Source organism: Dipteris shenzhenensis, chromosome 3, assembly GCF_047967505.1.
Source record: "Dipteris shenzhenensis isolate YYH24624 ecotype China chromosome 3, Dip_SZ_1.0, whole genome shotgun sequence".
NCBI lineage: Eukaryota > Viridiplantae > Streptophyta > Polypodiopsida > Gleicheniales > Dipteridaceae > Dipteris > Dipteris shenzhenensis.
Window position 1 is genome coordinate 64,550,690 of NC_141598.1, and position 18,891 is coordinate 64,569,580.

Sequence of the window (18,891 nt, forward strand, 5' to 3'; positions counted from 1 at the left end):
TTCGTGATAGCAGAAGATCAACTCACCAAAGTTTCTTGAAAGAGATCGCAGATCGCTGCGTAGCTGAGCATGCGCTTAGCAGATTGTCGCGTTCGAGAAACCTTAAGCTAAAGTCTTGGTTTCCGTGAGAGAAGTGAAGTAGCAGGACTTGAAACTGGTGCCACAAATCATACTTCATCCTCAATAATTGGCAACTAGGAAGATTGAAAGCTTCTGTTCTTTCTGTTCGTCCCGATGAAGTTGCAGTTTTCTATCGCACATGAAAGAGCAACGAAGATTATAAGTTTACGCGAAAGAAGACTTTGTTTAGTTTGAAATAGGGACAAGCGGTATGTCTCACCTATATTTAAAGGTGCAGTTGGCTTTTTACTTGGCTTTCAAAGCTTGGCTTTTTACGCAGATGGCTTTTCAAAAGCTTTCAAAGCAAAGCTTTTGGGCTTTCAGAATTTAAATCTAAGGGTGTATATTGTGCCATGTGGAAGCACAAGATTTCAGAATTTGAAAAAACGTTCTAGTGCTGGCCAAGTAAACATGCAGCTGCTTTTAGTGGAATAGCTTTTCTCACCAAAACATCCCTTTAGCTGCCTACCTTAAAATTGTGCCTCGTTTTTTACTTTTCGCGAGAAAGAATGTGGCAGCGGTCAGGGCCTAAGGTTTCTCTGCGCTTTAGGGTTCCTCGTGTCGGCCGATCTATCCCGTTAGTCTAAGTGGTGTTGTTTTGAGATGTCAGTTTCTAACTGTAGTGACACCGAAGATGATGATGACATCCTCGGGTTTCAAAAAGACTTGGATGAATTACGTCAAGCTTGTAGGCTTTACTATGACAACTCTAGCGACGAGGTGTCTGATGATGCTGATGACGACGTATTGCTTCTTTCAACTCAAAAAAGATTCGGAGTTTCCTCAACGAGACCCACGGAAGAGGCCCATCATTTTTGAGTTGAAAGAAGCAATACGTCGTCATCAGCATCATCAGACACCTCGTCGCTAGAGTTGTCATAGTAAAGCCTACAAGCTTGACGTAATTCATCCAAGTCTTTTTGAAACCCGAGGATGTCATCATCATCTTCGGTGTCACTACAGTTAGAAACTGACATCTCAAAACAACACCACTTAGACTAACGGGATAGATCGGCCGACACGAGGAACCCTAAAGCGCAGAGAAACCTTAGGCCCTGACCGCTGCCACATTCTTTCTCGCGAAAAGTAAAAAACGAGGCACAATTTTAAGGTAGGCAGCTAAAGGGATGTTTTGGTGAGAAAAGCTATTCCACTAAAAGCAGCTGCATGTTTACTTGGCCAGCACTAGAACGTTTTTTCAAATTCTGAAATCTTGTGCTTCCACATGGCACAATATACACCCTTAGATTTAAATTCTGAAAGCCCAAAAGCTTTGCTTTGAAAGCTTTTGAAAAGCCATCTGCGTAAAAAGCCAAGCTTTGAAAGCCAAGTAAAAAGCCAACTGCACCTTTAAATATATTTGTACGAGGAAGAGGACGATGATGAAATTTTACGAGCAGTGCAGCAGAGATTTTCGTCAGTGAATCGTTTTCAGAGCAAGAAATTGGTCACTTCAACAGACAAGGTCAGTAAAATTGAATGCGAAGACTTTGAAGAGGACGATGAATCTTGCACAGCTTCAATTGGTTCTGGAAAGGAGGGTTCGGAAAAATGTTCCATTACAGGATGCTTCAGGATCTGAAATTTTATATGACATATCCCCTGGATGTGATGGCAGCTCATCCCCAGCTGTGTCTGAGAATAAAGAAGTGGATGGTAAAGCTGGTTTCACTTTGCCAGGGCAAGTCGAGCTTTTTGATGACAGTATAGCAGATCTTTCAGATGAGCCAGTGGAGGGCATCCAGCATGATGGTAATTTGATAGCAGGTCTTTCAGATGAGCCACTGACAGGAAGCACAAGAAGCGCCTTAGATGCTCTAAAGAAAAACAGGCTCTGCCAGAAAGTTTTAAGGAATAAGCTGGTGCAATTACAGTCAAAATTGAAAGAGAATATTGAGCTGAAGAAGCAGGTGAGTGCTCTTCTGGACTTCGGGAAAATTTGCAAGAGGACGTCTACCTCCTTCCGAGAACATGATACAAACCCTGCGGTTGATTTTTTTTACAGGGAGAAGCAAAAGGGACATCATCGTCGACCAGTAAGGGATTCCTCACAGAACAGACGAGGACCACCAGATAATGAGGATGTGGCTAAACTGAGGGCAGTGCAGAAGAAGTTTTATGTCACTTTTGAACCAAGAAAATGGTCAAAAGAAGAAAGAAGGGAACTCGTGAAGGGTGTGAGGCAACAGGTTCAAGAAAGTCGGATTCGATCTGCTCTGGAAGCTTCCAGTGGTTGCACCAAGATGGATGAATTGACCTTTTTAGATGAACAAATAAGAGCTGTTGCCAAAAAATCACTCACACCAGCAGATATACAAGCTGCATTACCCAAAATCAATTGGAAGGAAGTGGCTCGTGTGTACGTTGTTGGTCGCTCTCCAGAGGAATGCAAGATACGATGGTCTAACTATGAAGATCCATTGGTTGAATATGGACCATGGACAAATGTGGAAGATAAAAGGCTTTGGAGTATGGCTCGGCAGCACAATCTTTGCAATTGGGACCTTATCTGCGAGAAATTGGGCACACGGAGGACCATTGCTCAATGCTTGATACGATATCAACGTAGTCTGAATGCTAGCATCATGCTAAGTTCTTGGACACAATCAGAGGATGAACATCTTCGTGCAGCTGTAGAGCTATATGGTGATCAAGATTGGTCGACTGTGGCTGCAATCCTTGAAGGACGCACTGGCTCCCAATGCTGGAACAGGTGGCACAAAATCCTTCATCCTATGCGACAAAAATCTGGCAGATGGGCTGTAATGGAGGACAAACGACTGAAATTGGCTGTATCTGTATATGGACCGAGGATGTGGAAGATGATTGCTTCCCGTGTTCCAGGTCGAACTGAGGTTCAATGCCGTGAAAGGTGGTGCAATGTATTTGATCCTTCTTTGGAACTAGGAGATTGGACTGAGGAGGAGGACAAACGGCTAGAGGAAGCAGTAATGAAGCACGGGCAGCACCACTGGTCTGCTGTGGCTAATGATTTAAAGCCACGAACTGATAATCAATGCTGGAGGAGATGGAAGCATTTACACCCGGAACATGTTATGGCTTTTCAAAAGGATGTCCACATTCACAAGGTTGCTCTTATGGGCAATTTTGTAGGCAGACGTAAAGAAAGGCCCAGGCTAAGCCCAAGTGATTTCATTCCTGAATCAGGTACATGTTCTGATACCAGTACAGCTTTTCCAAAGACGTGTAAGTTGGACAGGGGCAGGAAAAGCAGGCCTAACAGCAAAATTACTAGGTCAGGCAAAAAGCCAAGAATTGAAAGTGCTGATGATGCAACAATTAGAGAATTGTACTCTATAGCTAGGAGGGTGACACCAGAGTATTCAAAAATCTGCCGCAATGAACGAATACTGAAAATGAAATTTGCGAGGGCTTCTGGGAGAATGCCATATTGGAAGCGGCCCACAGAGAGAAATAATGGAGCCCTGGGCATTAGATGTAACCGGCCTTTGAGTTGACCGACAAAGGCCACTGTAACTGACGCTACTATCTCACAAATCTGAAATACAACCAACTTGAACCATTGTCATTGCCACAAACAAAACCTAGAGCATATAACTTCACAGCATAACATCACTGAACCATTTAAGACAAGGGAGGCTAGATTCCCCCTACTCAAAAGCATGAAAAGTGACACATGTTGGCCCCAACGCTTGGCGCCCCTTGCGGTATTTATTTAGTTACTGGTTAGCTCAAATACAAGGGACTCCCTTAAAGAGCTCACCCGCAGGTGCAACCCAGTACAATGCCAATCCGTGGTTGTGCAGTGATCAACTCACAGTGCTATTCTCTTGGTTCCTTTTAATAGCCATGCATAAGTAGAACAACCCGACATCATTCCCAACAATGCATTCACAAAGATCAAAGCCATTACTGAGCCCAAGGCTTGCCACAGTACCCCCAAGAAGGGAGTATCATAACTAGTGCCCCAATCCTCTTCCGGGCCAATGGCGGGGCATCCAACCTTGCAGAATCTTAGTAAGAATGATAGTAGCATAGAGCAAAAGAAGAAGATAAGAATCCAGCCAACAGAAAGAGCCTGTTTGAGCCCGGAACAGCCCCAGAAGTTGAGTTGGTTGAACAGTAGACAGCAGAATCTGGTAGGAGGGAGCTGCCTATGAGTGACTTCCACCACCAGAAAAGATCAAGAAAGAGAGGGTTCAACAAGCTGAAACATATCCACCATGATTGTGCCCACAGAATGGAGATTCTAGCCCACCAACACCTCAGTTCTCAGTGCACTTTGCACTAGACAGGAGCAGGAAGTGAGGCGTCCAAGAATACAAGAAAGGAAGACTTTTGTTGCGAAGAAAGTCGTGAAAAGCTCCAGAAATGGCCTAGAATGGATGCGTCTAGGTCTAGGAAGCATGCCAGCAGCAGGGAGCACCAAGGGGAGGAGAATTGTCGCGAAGAAAGCTCCAAATTCATTTCAGCCTAGCAAGAGAGAAGCTGCAAAAATCCGCCATCTTCAGGATGAGGGACTTCTGGTAGGGGTGAAGACTCAAAACAGCATGGAAAGGAAAGGAAGGGCTCCATGGCCTTCCAGGGGCTTCCAGATGTTACACCTAGGTGCCATAAGGCAAGCAGAGAGGCCACACTAGCTCCACACACAAACACATGGCAAAATGAGGCGTGGGAATTTAATGCTCCTAGGGGGGCACTTGGCACACCATGACCCTAATGCTTGGGAACCAATGACCCTAGTTTATAGGATCTCTAAGGGGTCAATTTTTAAAGGATGACCCCACTGAACCAAACCAATAACCTTAGAAATTGAAACCACTCTAATAGCACTAGGAGTTGCACTTATTGCACATGAAATCATAGGTACCTTTTGGGCATTAACTAAGGCCCCTAAATTCAGTGACAATTAGTTCACCACGACGTCCCCGTGACATACCCCCCTCTTGGAACAACAAACTATTTTGTGTGTTGTCCCAAAATTACAGCAAATAGAAAAGGGTATCACAATAGGCATGAACAATTAGTGTCACACCATGACCCTAATGCTTGGGAACCGATGACCCTAGTTTATAGGATCTCTAAGGAGTCAATTTTTAAAGGATGACCCCACTGAACCAAACCAATAACCTTAGAAATTGAAACCACTCTAATAGCACTAGGAGTTGTACTTATTGCACATAAAATCCTAGGTACCTTTTGGGCATTAACTAAGGCCCCTAGCCTGGCACCCTAGGCTAAATTCAGTGACAATTAGTTCACCACCACGTCCCCGTGACATGCCCCCCTCTTGGAACAACAAACTATTTTGTGTGTTGTCCCCAGCAAATAGAAAAGGGTGTCACAATAGGCTAAATTCAGTGATAATTAGTTCACCACCACGTCCCCGTGACATACCCCCCTCTTGGAACAACAAACTATTTTGTGTGTTGTCCCAAAATTACAGCAAACAGAAAAGGGTGTCACAATAGGCATGAACATCCCATAATCCGTAGTATAACATCACATGAAGTAACAAAAATACAATGTACATACAACAGGATTGCAGATCCATCCATATGGCAGTGTATCAACCGACTGTATCAACTGACTAGAGTGTCATGATCACTCATCATAGAAGTCTCATAGCAGGAACACTGTCAGCATCAGTGCCTTGGGTGAAACCGCAGTGTCACCAAGCGACCTCTAAATATCTTGTGAGCCTATTTGCGCTGTGGGTGCAGAGGTGCTACCTCCCATGAGCATCCAGTAATGCTCCAAACCTGTGCTCTGCTGAACTGGAATGAGCTGCTACCGTAGTAGGCTCGAGACCAAATGCCTCTAGGTAAAGCTGTAAAACCTGTGGTGAATCTGCGAATTCACTCTCTTCCATCTAGATCGCATCATTTGTAGGATAATTCTTGCACTTCACCCGATAGCATCTGGCAACTCTACCATTAACCTTCCGATCCTTATGTGCCACAATCTTGCTCAGGAATCAAGATCTCATCTTGCTCATCAACTTCAGGTTGCTCTTCAACTGGCATATCCTGTGGCACTTCTCCATGAAAAGGCTTCAACAAGCTAACATGGAAAGCATTATCGATGGTCCACTGCTCAGGTAACTTCAGCTTGTAAGCTACCTCATTGATCTTCTCAAGAACTTGAAAGGGGCCGTAGTACCTCATATTCAGCTTGGTGTACAGCTTTACCTTCCCTTTCTTGCTCCTGAGGCGTGCCTTAAGAAAACGCAGCAACACCTAATCACCGTCGGTGAAGACCAGGTTCCCACGATGCTTATCTGCAGCTCTTTTCTGCTTGTCTTGTCTGCATTGGAGGGCATATTTAACCTGTTCATACGCTGCCCACAAGTCTTCCACATACTCATTTGCCACAAAAATCTTCTCTTTTGTATGCAAAATAGGAGGAACCTTTCTCGCTCCTTCCACTATTTCAAATGATGCCTTACCCGTGGAAGAGTGCACTGTATTGTTGTATGCATACTCAATCAGCGGCAAATACTGTTCCCACTTTGCTTTGTTCTTAGACACATAACAACGCAACAAATCCAAAGTTGTAGAATTTGCCTCTTATGATTGACCATCCGACTGTGGATGATAAGAAGATAACAATAGCAATGAGGTACCCATGTTATCAAACAAACCTCTCCAAAACATGCTGGTCATCCGTGGATCTCTATCACTCACGATAGACTCAGGCATCCCATGATACTTGAAAACAGACTTCAAGAATTCCTTTGCCATCTGCTCAGCTGTAATCTTCTTCCTTACTCGAATGAAGTGAGCCATCTTGCTACAAATTATAGTCCATATGCCATCATGACCAGAAAGAGTGCGAGGGAGATCAAAAACAAAATCATAAGCCTCAACATCCTTTCGTAGAGATTGCCAATAAAAGTAGTGCTCTACTACTTTGATTGTAGCCTCAATACCTCTATGCCCTGCATACGACAGGGCATGACTTTCAGTGAGTACCTTATGCCTCAATGGCTACGTTACGCACAACTTTCTATGCATCATCATAAATCCCTCCTTGAGTGTATAATGATTATGCCGATTGCCCTCCATAAGCTGATCATAAATATGTGCAAAAGCATCATCTGTTGCATAATGCTCCTTCATGGCATCAAGCTCATTGTGATAAGCAATAGTAACTATAGATACCTGTGGCTTCTTGGACATAGCTTCCGTACGTGGCCTTTTGGAAAGTGCATCAACCACTACATTTTCCTTTCCAGCCACATGAACAATCTAAAAATGAAAAATGGAAAGGAAGTTTGCCCATCTCATGTGCTTCTCTGACAACTTTCTCCGAGTGAGAAAGTATCGTAGGGATTGATGATTAGTTTGCACATAAAAATCAGCACCTAAAAGATAGTGCTTCCACACAGTAAGAGCATGAATTACAGTTACCAATTCTTGCTCATACACATTCATGTTGTGTTCAGCATCTCAGGGTAGCCTGGTCTCATATGGAACCACTCTGCCTTCCTGCATAAGCACTCCACCAACACTATTGCCGCTTGCATCACATTGAAGAACAAAAGGCTTTTGCAAGTCTGGCAAAATGATGACAGGATCAGAACATAGCTTTTCTTTCAACTCATTGAATGTGGCAATTTCTTTCTTTCCCCAACGGAAAGGCACTGCCTTATCTCAGTAAAATAGTGAATGAAGCACCTGTAGTATGAACACAAGCCAAGAAAACTGCGGACTTCATGTAGGTTCTTCAATGGAGTCCTCACTCCATCTCGTGAAATGATGTGTCCCAGGAAATGTATCTCTAGCATGAAGAACTCACTCTTTTTAGTGTTGACCAGCAGCTTGTGTTTCTTGAGTTTTGCAAATACAACTACCAAGTGTTGCCTATGCTCCTCTTCATCTTTTGAGTGCACAATTTTGTGCACACATAGAATCAATGAGGACTCGTGAACGGAGCAAAATTCATGTGCTCTCTGAAAATGCGATCCATCATGCGATTGAAGATAGTAAGAGCATTAGTCAAACCAAATGGCATAACAAGAAACTCATAAAGCCCACATGTAGTCCAGTCTTATGTACATCTTCAGGCCTGATTCATATATCTGATGGTAACCACTCATCAAGTCAATGCGACTGAAGATGTTTGATCCCTCTAATCGATCCAAGATGTCATCAATGTGTGGAATAGGAAATTGATTCTTGATTGAGATCTTATTTAAAGCCCTGTAATCAATACACATTCTCCAAGATCCATCCTTCTTCTGCACAAGTAGGATGGGAGAACAATATGGAGAAGAGCTTGGCTGAATCAGCCCCTTTAGTAACAATTCATTCACCTGACACATGATCTCCTCCTGCTGTGCCGCACTCACCCTGTATGGTGGTCGATTAGGTGGAGAACTATCAGGATTGATATCAATGGTATGATCTTCTGGCCTCTCAGGAGGTAACTCCTCTGGGAGTTCATTTGAAAAATTTGAAACTGAAATAAAAACTTTGTTTGTTGTTTTTCCAGCCTGGAGAAACTAGATTCATCCTCTACTGGTTCTTTTTCTTTGACAAAGTTCAAATACGTTGAAAGATACTTTTTCATTATAAAAGAAATCGCCAAAGTGGATACAACTAGGACTGATTCCCCTTTTGAGTTTACATATATGACTTGGGTTTTACCCTACAAGTCAAGGTAAGCTTCTTATCATGTGTATCAATGATAGCATGAACATGATACATCCAAGGCATCCAAGCAAAACATCACACTCACATAAAGGCATCACATAGAAATCCTCATAGTCCACATATCCCTGAATGTGAATCTGTAGCTTCCCTATGATAGGAGTGACAGGGGTACTGAGCTCCGGATTAGCCATGTTGGCCGCACAAAGAAGGCCAATCTCCTCTAGTCGAAGACCCAACTGATCTGCATGTTCAGGAGTTATAAAATTTGCTTTGGCCTCTGAGTCAAAGAAGTATAGACAATGCTGATCCCATAGCTTGCCCCATGCTTTGCACATCTCAATCTTTTTCTCATCATGCTCACCCCCAATGATGTCAGGAATGTGGCCGACACTTGGCTTGGGTTTCTTGCCTCTGGGGTCCTCTTTTGTGCCTTGTTTAGAGTCAGCTCAAGTTGCTGTAGCTTCTTTTCTCTTCTTGTTAGGACAATCTGCTGCCCTATGACCCGTCTCTTTGCAGAGAAAACATATCCCTTCAGCAAACAATTTATTCCTCTCTTCACGAGTGAGAGAAGAGGGCTGTTGTTTTCTCCTTTGTCCTGCCACAAACTTTGATTTAAGAGGGACTTTTCTAGCTTGTTGTGGTTTCTTTGGCTCTTCCTTTAAGTTGCTTTTGAAACCTGAGACTCTGCCCTAAATGAGTAAGCTATGTTGGCATTCTCTATCAACTGTGACGTGCTGGAAATGTGTGTCTTAGTACAATAGTCCCTCAGCTCTTTGGGAAGACCACAACAATACTTTTCAACCTGCTCTAAAAAGGGGACTGTTCTATAAGAGCTCATAGGTAGAAGTGCATCCCAAAACTTCTTTTTGTAGTCTTCTAGATTCTTGCATTCCCTAGCATTCAAGTTACGCCACTGAGTCATGACATCCACTTCAAAAGTAGTGGTAAGCCATGTGGCTGAGAATACCTTCTTAAATTCAACCCATGTAGCAGGTGTGTGCCCCTGAAGGAGAAGGCTAGACCACCACTCAATCACATTACCCTTGAGAAATGTGGCTGCCTTCTTGATTTTTGAGGACTCTCTGAAGTAACCTCTAGCAAAAGCCAAGTCAAATTGCTGCAAGAAAGTAAGAGCCTTCATCCTATTTGCATGTCCATTGAAGGTCTCAAACTTCATTGTTGCCCCCCCTTCCTTGTAATCCTTCATCTTAAGCTTGGGCTCCAGCTGATCATAGCCAGGGGGCTGCAAATAGAGAGGCTTCTATCCTTGGGGTCCTTCTGGTGCTTGAAGAACACCCCCCACAGCTGGGTTTGGTATTGCCTGAGTGTGTGACACCATGGGACTGCCTCCCTGTATTCCAGGCTGTATCCCCACATTAGCATACAAAGAATTTGGGGCTAGCTGTGAGGTCATGGCCTGAAATATAGATCCTCCTCCAAAGTGTGTTGGTTGAACCACATATTGTGGTTGGGCTTGCTACCCTTGCTGCACATTCTGAGCATTGCTACCATGCTCATTGCCATTTGGTTGCTACCTCTGTGGCACTGCAAGTGCCTATACCACTGGTGTCTATGGCTCTGGTAGTAGCTATCCCACATGCATTTGTGGATCTTGAATGGGCTGTGCCTCTGCCCTTGGCATCAAAGCTGGATTATGCACAATCTCAACAAAACTCTAAGTGAGCTGGAGCCAAAACTTGCAACACAGAAGCCATCTGTGTTTGCATTACTGCCATAGCATTTGGCTGTACACTTGGGTCAGCACCCAATGCAACTGTACCCACAGGATTATGCACTTGTGGAACTGGCTGTCTCAATGCATCAACTTGAACATTTTGCCCTTCCTGGCTGCATCTTGCACTCTTCTTATAGGGTGTGCTCCCCTTTGTGGATCTAGCTCACACTCTGAGTCTGCATCATAATCAAGCCTTATATGCTCCATATCCAAAACAATGGATGGCTGTACCAAATATCAACAAATGATTTCTCTACCCAAGCTGCCCAAGGACTCCTCTGGATGATTTAATGAGGGTCTCGGCAACAATGGAACCACTGTAACCGGCCTTTGACCGACAAAGGGTAGTGTACCTGACTCTATTATCTCACAAATCTGAAATACATCCAACTTGAACCATTGCCATTGCCCACAAACAAAACCTAGAGCATACAATATCACAGCATAGCATCACTGAACCATTTAAGACAAGGGAGGCTAGATTTCGCCTACTCAAAAGCATGAAAAGGGGCACCTATTGGCTCCAACACTTGGTGCCCCTTGTGGTATTTATTTAGTTACTGGTTAGCTCAAATAGAAGGGACTCCCTTCAAGAGCTCACCCGCAGGTGTAACCCCATACAATGTTAACCCGTGGCTATGCCAATGATCAACTGCCAGTGCTATTCTCTTGGTCCCTTTCAATAGCCATGCATAACACAAGTAGAACAACCCGATAGCATTCCCAACAATGCATTCACATAGATCAAAGCCATTATTGAGCCGAAGTCTTGCCACTGCACCCCTAGGAAGGGAGTATCACAACTAGTGCCCCAATCCTGTTCCGGGCCAATGGCAGGGCATCTAACCTTGCAGAATCTTGGTAAGAATGATAATACCATAGAGTAGAAGAAGAAGATATAAATCCATCCAACAGAAAGAGCCTATTTGAGCCCAGAACATCCCAGAAGTTAGTTGAACAGTAGACAGTAGATTCTGGTAGGAGGGAGCTTCCTTTGAGTGACTTCCACCACCAGAAAAGATTAAGAAACAGAAGGTTTAGCAAACTGAAATAGATCCACCATGATTGCACCCACTAGAATGGAGATTCCAACCCACCAGCACCTCAATTCTCAAGGCACCTTGCACCAGACAGGAGCAGGAAGTGAGGCGTCCAAGAATATGGGCTCAGGTGCAAGAAAGGAAGACTTTTGTAAGCCGTGAAAAGCTCTAGAAATGGGCCAGGATGAAGGCATCCAGGTCTAGGAAGCATGCCAACAGCTAGCAGGGAGCACCAAGGGGGGGAGAACTGTCGCAAAGAAAGCTCCAAATTCAACTTCAGCCAGCAAGAGAGAAGCTATAAAAATCCACCGTCTTCAGAATGAGGGAGTTCTGGTAGGGGTGAAGACTCAAAACAACATGGAAAGGAAAGAAAGGGCTCTAAGGCCTTCCAGGGGATTCCAGAGGTTACACCTAGGCACCACAAGGCAAGCAGAGAGGCCACACTAGCTCCACTCACAAAAACATGGCAAAATGAGGTGTGGGAATTTGATGCCCCTAGGGGGTCAATTGGCACACGATGACCCTAATGCTTGGGAACCAATGACCCTAGTTTATAGGATCTCTAGGGGGTCAATTTTTAAAGGACGATCCCACTGAACCTAACCAATGACCTTAGAAATTGAAACCACTCTAATAGCACTAGGAGTTGCACTTATTGGAAATGAAATCATAGGTACCTTTTGGGCATTAACTAAGGCCCCTAGCTTGGCACCCTAGGCTAAATTCAGTGACAGTTAGTTTGGGCACTTCACAATCACCACCACAATGTCCCCGTAAAATTAGAGAACCGATTGAATTATGCAGTGGAGGAAGCAAACCGGCTGATAGCTTGACTCAAAACTTTGTTTGAATTACTAATTTCTCCAGGTTTATTCATGAAGTTGCTTGCTTTTGCCATCAAAATCATGACCTTAACAAAGGTGTTAAAAGTAACCCATTACGAATGCGTGATCATAAGTGTCCAAGAATGGTTTCTCCCAAAAGCTTACCTAAGATTAATGTTGACAATTAGATGAAATCAGGGACTTATCCGGCACATTTTAATTTTGATGCTGTAAATCATGATATAATAGATCAAGATTTGACAATTGCTAGAGATGAAGAAGTCAAGGCAGCTATGCAGGCTATTTTGTCATCGCCTTTCTTTCTGGGTTTGTAGATATGGAGAAAGAAGCATGACAAAATATAAGCAATTTGTGTAGAAACAAGCATCTATAAACAGATCATGACAAAGGGTAGAGAAATTCTGTAACTTTGATGCTCATATCATGCTTCTTGAATGGCAAAAACGAGGCACACTTTTCTTTGGTAGCAATTGGACAACTTCTTGATGTCAAGGCTGGATAAGGGTAATATAAATTAGGGATTTCTGAAATATATTTCCAAAGCTCAAGGTTCCACAACGATTATGGATCAAATAGACAGGAGGTTCTCTGTGGTGAGCTCATTCAGTTGACCACTGACCTCTCCCTTCTATATAAGAGCTCTCCCTTGCTTTTGCCATCAAAATCATGGCCTTAGCAAAGGTGTCAAAAGTAACCCATTACGAATGCATGATCATAAGTGTCCAAGCATGGTAACCTATAATTAACCTCGAACAACTCAAATTTTTCTTTTTCATAGCCTGATACACTAACTTTACTGCATATCATAGATCTAAAATTATAAATAAATTTTGAAATTTATGAATGGACATCCACATTGAAAGAGTCTACATCATCAATTTTATTTGACTCCACCCATATGTGCCCTATGAGTTGCACACCACCTTGCATGATTTTGTCTTGCATTTGATGAATTGTATATTCATGTCTTCGGCATTCATGAACTTTTGCAAAAATCATGGCATTCAAGAGCTGAAAGGAAGAATGGGACTTTAGTAGGCAGTGAAGCATCTTTTGAATCAGTATTGGGCAAAAGCAATAGCCACTGCAAACTATTTGCTTAATCGGCGTCCTACCGAACCGATACAGGGTATGACTCCTTATGAAGCATTCACTAGACATAAGCCACACATTGGGCATCTCCGCATATTTGGTTGCATAGCATATGCCCACATACATGATGATCATCGCGGGAAATTGGATGCGAAGTCACGCAAATGCATCATGGTTGGCTAAAGGGAAGAAAGCAAAGCATACAAATTGTATGATCCCATCAACCGCAAGATCATTATCTCCAGAGATGTAATCTTTGATGAGGAATTAGAACGGAAAACCTCAAACACATAGGAGATGGAAGCATCGACTTCATAGTCATCTATAGAACAAGTTGATGAAGAAGAGCAAGACTTGCCAGCAACACCCCTAGCAGAGCCATAGCAGCTCAAACGGTCTACTAGGGAAAGTAGACCTCTAGCTAGATCTGTCCACCATTATCGCTAGAACATGCTATGCATTATGGAGGGTTGGCTATGTATGGATGCTCTGTGGGAGACTACATTTTGATGCCCTTCAAAGTAACTATACTTCTATGTACTCCAAACAGCAGCCTGTACCTTCTCAGCTTCAACTACGGATAGCTTCCAAAGAGCTGGTGTGGCTTACTGAATCTCCTCTGCACAGCTCAGGTCTTTTTAGCCAACCTTAGGCTCTGACACCATGTGAGAAGTGCAACGGTGCAGAGCAACAACAGAGAGAAAAGAACAAACACTCACAGGGAAAATAGGAAAATAAGAGAGACTTGCACAGGACCTCAGGAAAAAAATTAGGCCCCACGAGCGTGGTACTAGCCGATTGATGCCTACTTTCTACAAAACGGGTTCAGGAGGAGCCCATCTGATGCAAATTTGTATATCTACAGAGAAGGAGGCAGGTGTATGATCGTGGTCCTTTATGTGGACGACCTTGTCATAATAGGGAATCATGAAGAGAAGATCTCACAGACAAATCATTTGCTAGGAAGAGAGTTTGAAATGACAGACCTCAGACTGATGCATTTCTGTTTGGGGATTGAAGTTTGGCAAGAGCCAAAATAGATCTTCATTTAACCCCTTCCTCTCTCCCTCTCCCTCTCCTCTCCCTCTCCCTCCCTCCCTCCCTCCCTCCCTCCCTCCCTCTCTCTCTCTCTCTCTCTCTCTCTCTCTCTCTCTCTCTCTCTCTCTCTTTGTGACTCCTGAAGTTCCTCATTTTTCATACCTCAACTATGCTCAGGTGTCCATGAGTAGATGACGGGGACAATACGAGCACCTTGTAATTGAGCATAACTTTTAATGAAATAACTCAACTGAGGTAAAGGAAGTGCACATTATAGCCATTATGAGCTCGCAAGATGCTTTGAGTGTCTTGGATTTGAGAGTGGATTTGAGTGCCTAAGAGCTCCAAAGCACTTAGAGCATCTTGCAAGCTCAGGATCTATGAAGTGCACTTCTCTTACCAAGGCTAGACCAAGGAAATATAAGCACCTCATAATTGAGCATAACTTTCTTCATTGCTCGACAAGGCAATTGTAGGCTGTTTCTTGCTGCTCCAAGTGACTATAGCACTCCCAAAAGAGAACACATATCCACTGGTAGATTGTCTATCAGAAATACTACCAGCCCAATCAGCATCAGTGTATCCATGCAACTGTATCTGAACCCCAGTCTCATAAAATAGTCCATACTGCAATGTGGACTTCACATACCTGAGTATGCATCTAGCCGCATCCGAATGTGGTTTCCTTGGAGCCTGCATAAACTGACTTACCAATCCAACAGCATAGCTCAAATCTGGCCTGGTAATAGTCATATAAATCAAACTTCCTACTACGTGTTTGTACATAGTAGGGTCTTCTAGAAGCTCACTTGCATATGTGCTCAGCTTCACATTCTGCTCCAAAGGAATTGAAATAGGCTTACAACCTGTCATCCGATATTTGGACAACATGTTTAATCCATACTGCCTATGCAAGAGCTGTATCCCACTTGGTGATCTAATCACCTCAATGCCCAAGAAATAACGCAGCTCTCCCAAATCCTTCATCTCAAACTTCTGCTTTAATAGCATTTTCACATGAAGGATATCTTCATCACTATCACCTGTGATGATCAAATCATGAACATAAATGATAAGCAACATAATACCTTTCTTTGTTGTTCTCACATAAAGTGAGAAATCTGCCTTGGAAATCTGAAAGCCAATAGTGACAAGATACTGTCCTATCTTGTCAGACCATGCTCTAGGTGCTTGCTTCAAGCCATACAAGGCTTTCTTCAACCTGCAAACAAGCTCAGGATGAACAGCATGAACATAACTTGGTGGCTGCTCCATAAAGACCTCTTCTTGCAAATCACCATGCAAGAAGGCATTCTTTACATCCATCTGATGTAAAGACCATCCCTTTGATGCAGCCATAGCAATGACTGCTCTTATGGTTGCCATCCTTGCAACGGGACTGAATGTTTCTTCATAATCAATGCCATATGTCAGTGCATAACCCTTGACAAGTAATCTTGCCTTGTATCTGTTCACAGAACCATCTGCATTGTGCTTCACCTTATAAACCCACTTACAACCAATTGCATTCTTGTCTTTAGGCAAAGGCACCAATTCCCATGTAGCATTTGCTTCCAAGGCATCCATTTCTTCATCCTTGGCTTTCTCCCATTTTTCTTTTCCCATGGCTTGCTCAAAAGAAGTGGGTTTTGGTTCCTGTATCACTTTGACCATATAGGCATAGTGAATGGCTATAAATCCATCATATTTGAGCCTATCCATAGGATACCTAGCTCTTGTAGACCTATGCAAAATAGGCTCACTTCCAGGTGCTCTCAAAACATCCCTTGTCTTCCTTACTCTAGGTGTAACAACAGAAGGAATACCCAACTCATCATCAATGCTCTGTTCTGAGCCACTGGATTCACCATCCACATAAGAGTGACCTGCATTCACATCAATCATGGGCTGATCTACCTTCTCTTTTCCTTTTCGTGATACCTGCATACCACTATCTACATTGCTTTGAGGAGATTCTCCTTATCTCAATCTACTTGTCCATGGCGAAGTATGTGAACCACTGCTAGAGGACACTTTAGGTCCACTAATATTTTGTGATTGCTGCTGTGAATTTTGTGCAACATTACCATTTTGTGCATCTACATCATCAATCACATTTACTGGTTTATACCAGCTACTCATCTCATCAAAAACAACATCTCTGCTCACTATAAACTTACGAGTAGAAGGGTTATAGCATCTATACCCTTTCTACTGTAGAGAATAACCAATAGAGATGCACTTCTCAACTTTTGGATCCAACTTGGACCTCAACTCATCTGGCACATGAACATAGGCAATGCAACCAAAAATTTTCAAATGAGAAATATCTGGTTTCCTACTAGTATACATCTCCTCTGGCGTCATGCCATGTATTGCTGCAGTGGGAGTCCTGTTCATTATGTAAACTACTGTAGCAACTGCTTCAACCCAATAATAATCTGGTAGGTCTTTTTCATTTAGCATGGACCGAGATACCACTCCAATATGCATGTTTTTCCTTTCTGCAAGTCCATTTTGTTGTGGGGTATGACTGCATGAATATTGCTGCTTTATGCCATGCTCCTACAGGAATCTTGCAAACTCATTTGAGAGGTACTCTCCCCCTCCATCTGACCTTAGGCATTTTATTTGCAGGCCTGTTTCTTTTTCAACCATAGCTTTAAAAGCTTTGAAATGCCCAAACACTTCACTTTTCTTTTTCATAAAATACATACAAACTTTTCTGCTATAGTCATCAATAAAAGTGACAAATAATGACAGCCCCCAATAGATGCAGCTTTAGTAGTCTACACATCAGAATGGATTAATTCCAATGGCTTCTTACTCTCTTGAACATGTCTAGGAAATGATTTTCTTGCCTGTTTTCCAAATTGACAAGCTTCACATACCTTATGCATTTCTGCAACCTTGAATTTAGGCAATCCTGGAACAATATTTTGGGCCTGCATTGATTTATGTCGGTGTACATTAACATGACCAATGCGTTTATGCCAGATATCAATATCTACAACTACACCGGTCCCATGTGCAAACATTGCTGCACTCAATTCAAGCATGTTCGCATCCAACGTAAACATCCTGCCCTTCTTCTTTCCTTTTGCTATCAAGCGACCGTTATTTTTCATATCCTCAACAAAGCATCCATGAGGATTAAATCTGACCTGCAAGCCCTACTCAACCATTTGACCAATAGAAACCAGGTTCTTGGTGATATTCGGGACATGAAATACATCAGATAGGTGTTTCTTTTTCCCATCCTGCATAGACAAAGGAATTTTACCAATCTGCACAATAGGATGTGCAGTATCATCACCAGTCTCCACAAATCCTAGTTTTTCCAGTTTCCTTGCATCATCTTGCATCCATTCTGCATGACCTGTCATGTGGTTTGATGCACCTGAGTCAACATACCACACATCATTGCTTTCTTCTACACTTGTCACAGAATTGGTCATGTGCTGCACCATAAATAAATGCTCATTTCTGTCATCACCCTATCTACTAGAGGATGCATACTTGCCTTGCTGCAATTTTCCATTCATAATGTCATTCTGCTTTTTGTAGCAGTCTTTAGCCATATGACCCATTTTACCACAATAGTAGCATTCAACATTGTTGTTTGCATTTTGGCCTCTCTGCCATCCACCATGACCTCTTTGGCTCCCCCTGCCTCTAGAGTTACCACGTCCTCCTCCATAGGACTGGTTTTTTTGAGTTTGCTGCATATTTTGATTTCTACCACGGCCTCCATATTGGTCTCCTCTACCTCTACCTCTACCTCTTCCAGCATTTGAGTAGAAGACAGTTTTTTTTGAAGTTCCTCCTGAAGAAGATGCACCACCATTTCTCTTCTCTTCAGAAATTAGAAGAGCAAACAACTCCTCAAAATCAGGAAATTTTTCACGGATGGCAATGGATGTCCAGAACTATGCATAATCCTTTCCTAGACCATTCAAGGTCACAGAAACTAAATCATCATCTTCCACTGGCGACCCAATGGAAGCAAGTGCATCTGCAATTTTCTTCACCTTCATGTGGTAGTCATTGATGCTCATATTTTCTCTTTGCACATTGTGCAACTCCTGCTTGAGCTGCATTTTCCTAGCTTGCGTATTTGTGCTGTACATTTTTGCCAAAGTATCCCATGCCTCCTTTGGCGTACTTGCATCCTGAATATGCATAATCATAGAATCTGAAATGCTTATAGATAGCTAGTACATAACTTTTCTGGCTCTCTCATGCCATCCTTTAAATGCCTGCATTTCCTGTTGATTGGGAACATTAGGAAGAATTGGTTCTTCTCCATTTCCTGTAATGAACTCCCAATAGCCTTTTCCCATAAGGAAATTCATCATTCTAAACTTCCATGCTTGGAAGTT

The 18,891-nt window shown here is 42.9% G+C and overlaps 1 protein-coding gene across 1 annotated transcript; it reads left to right on the forward strand.

The window, feature by feature from the left end:
- Positions 1 to 723: 723 nt before the first annotated feature.
- Positions 724 to 12,423, forward strand: LOC147904166 (uncharacterized). Its single transcript, XM_087372397.1, is given in 4 exon segments — positions 724 to 864; positions 1,490 to 1,659; positions 1,661 to 3,579; positions 12,320 to 12,423. Coding segments are annotated over 4 exon segments (2,232 nt in total). The 3' UTR covers positions 12,322 to 12,423.
- The last annotated feature ends 6,468 nt before the right edge of the window (positions 12,424 to 18,891 follow it).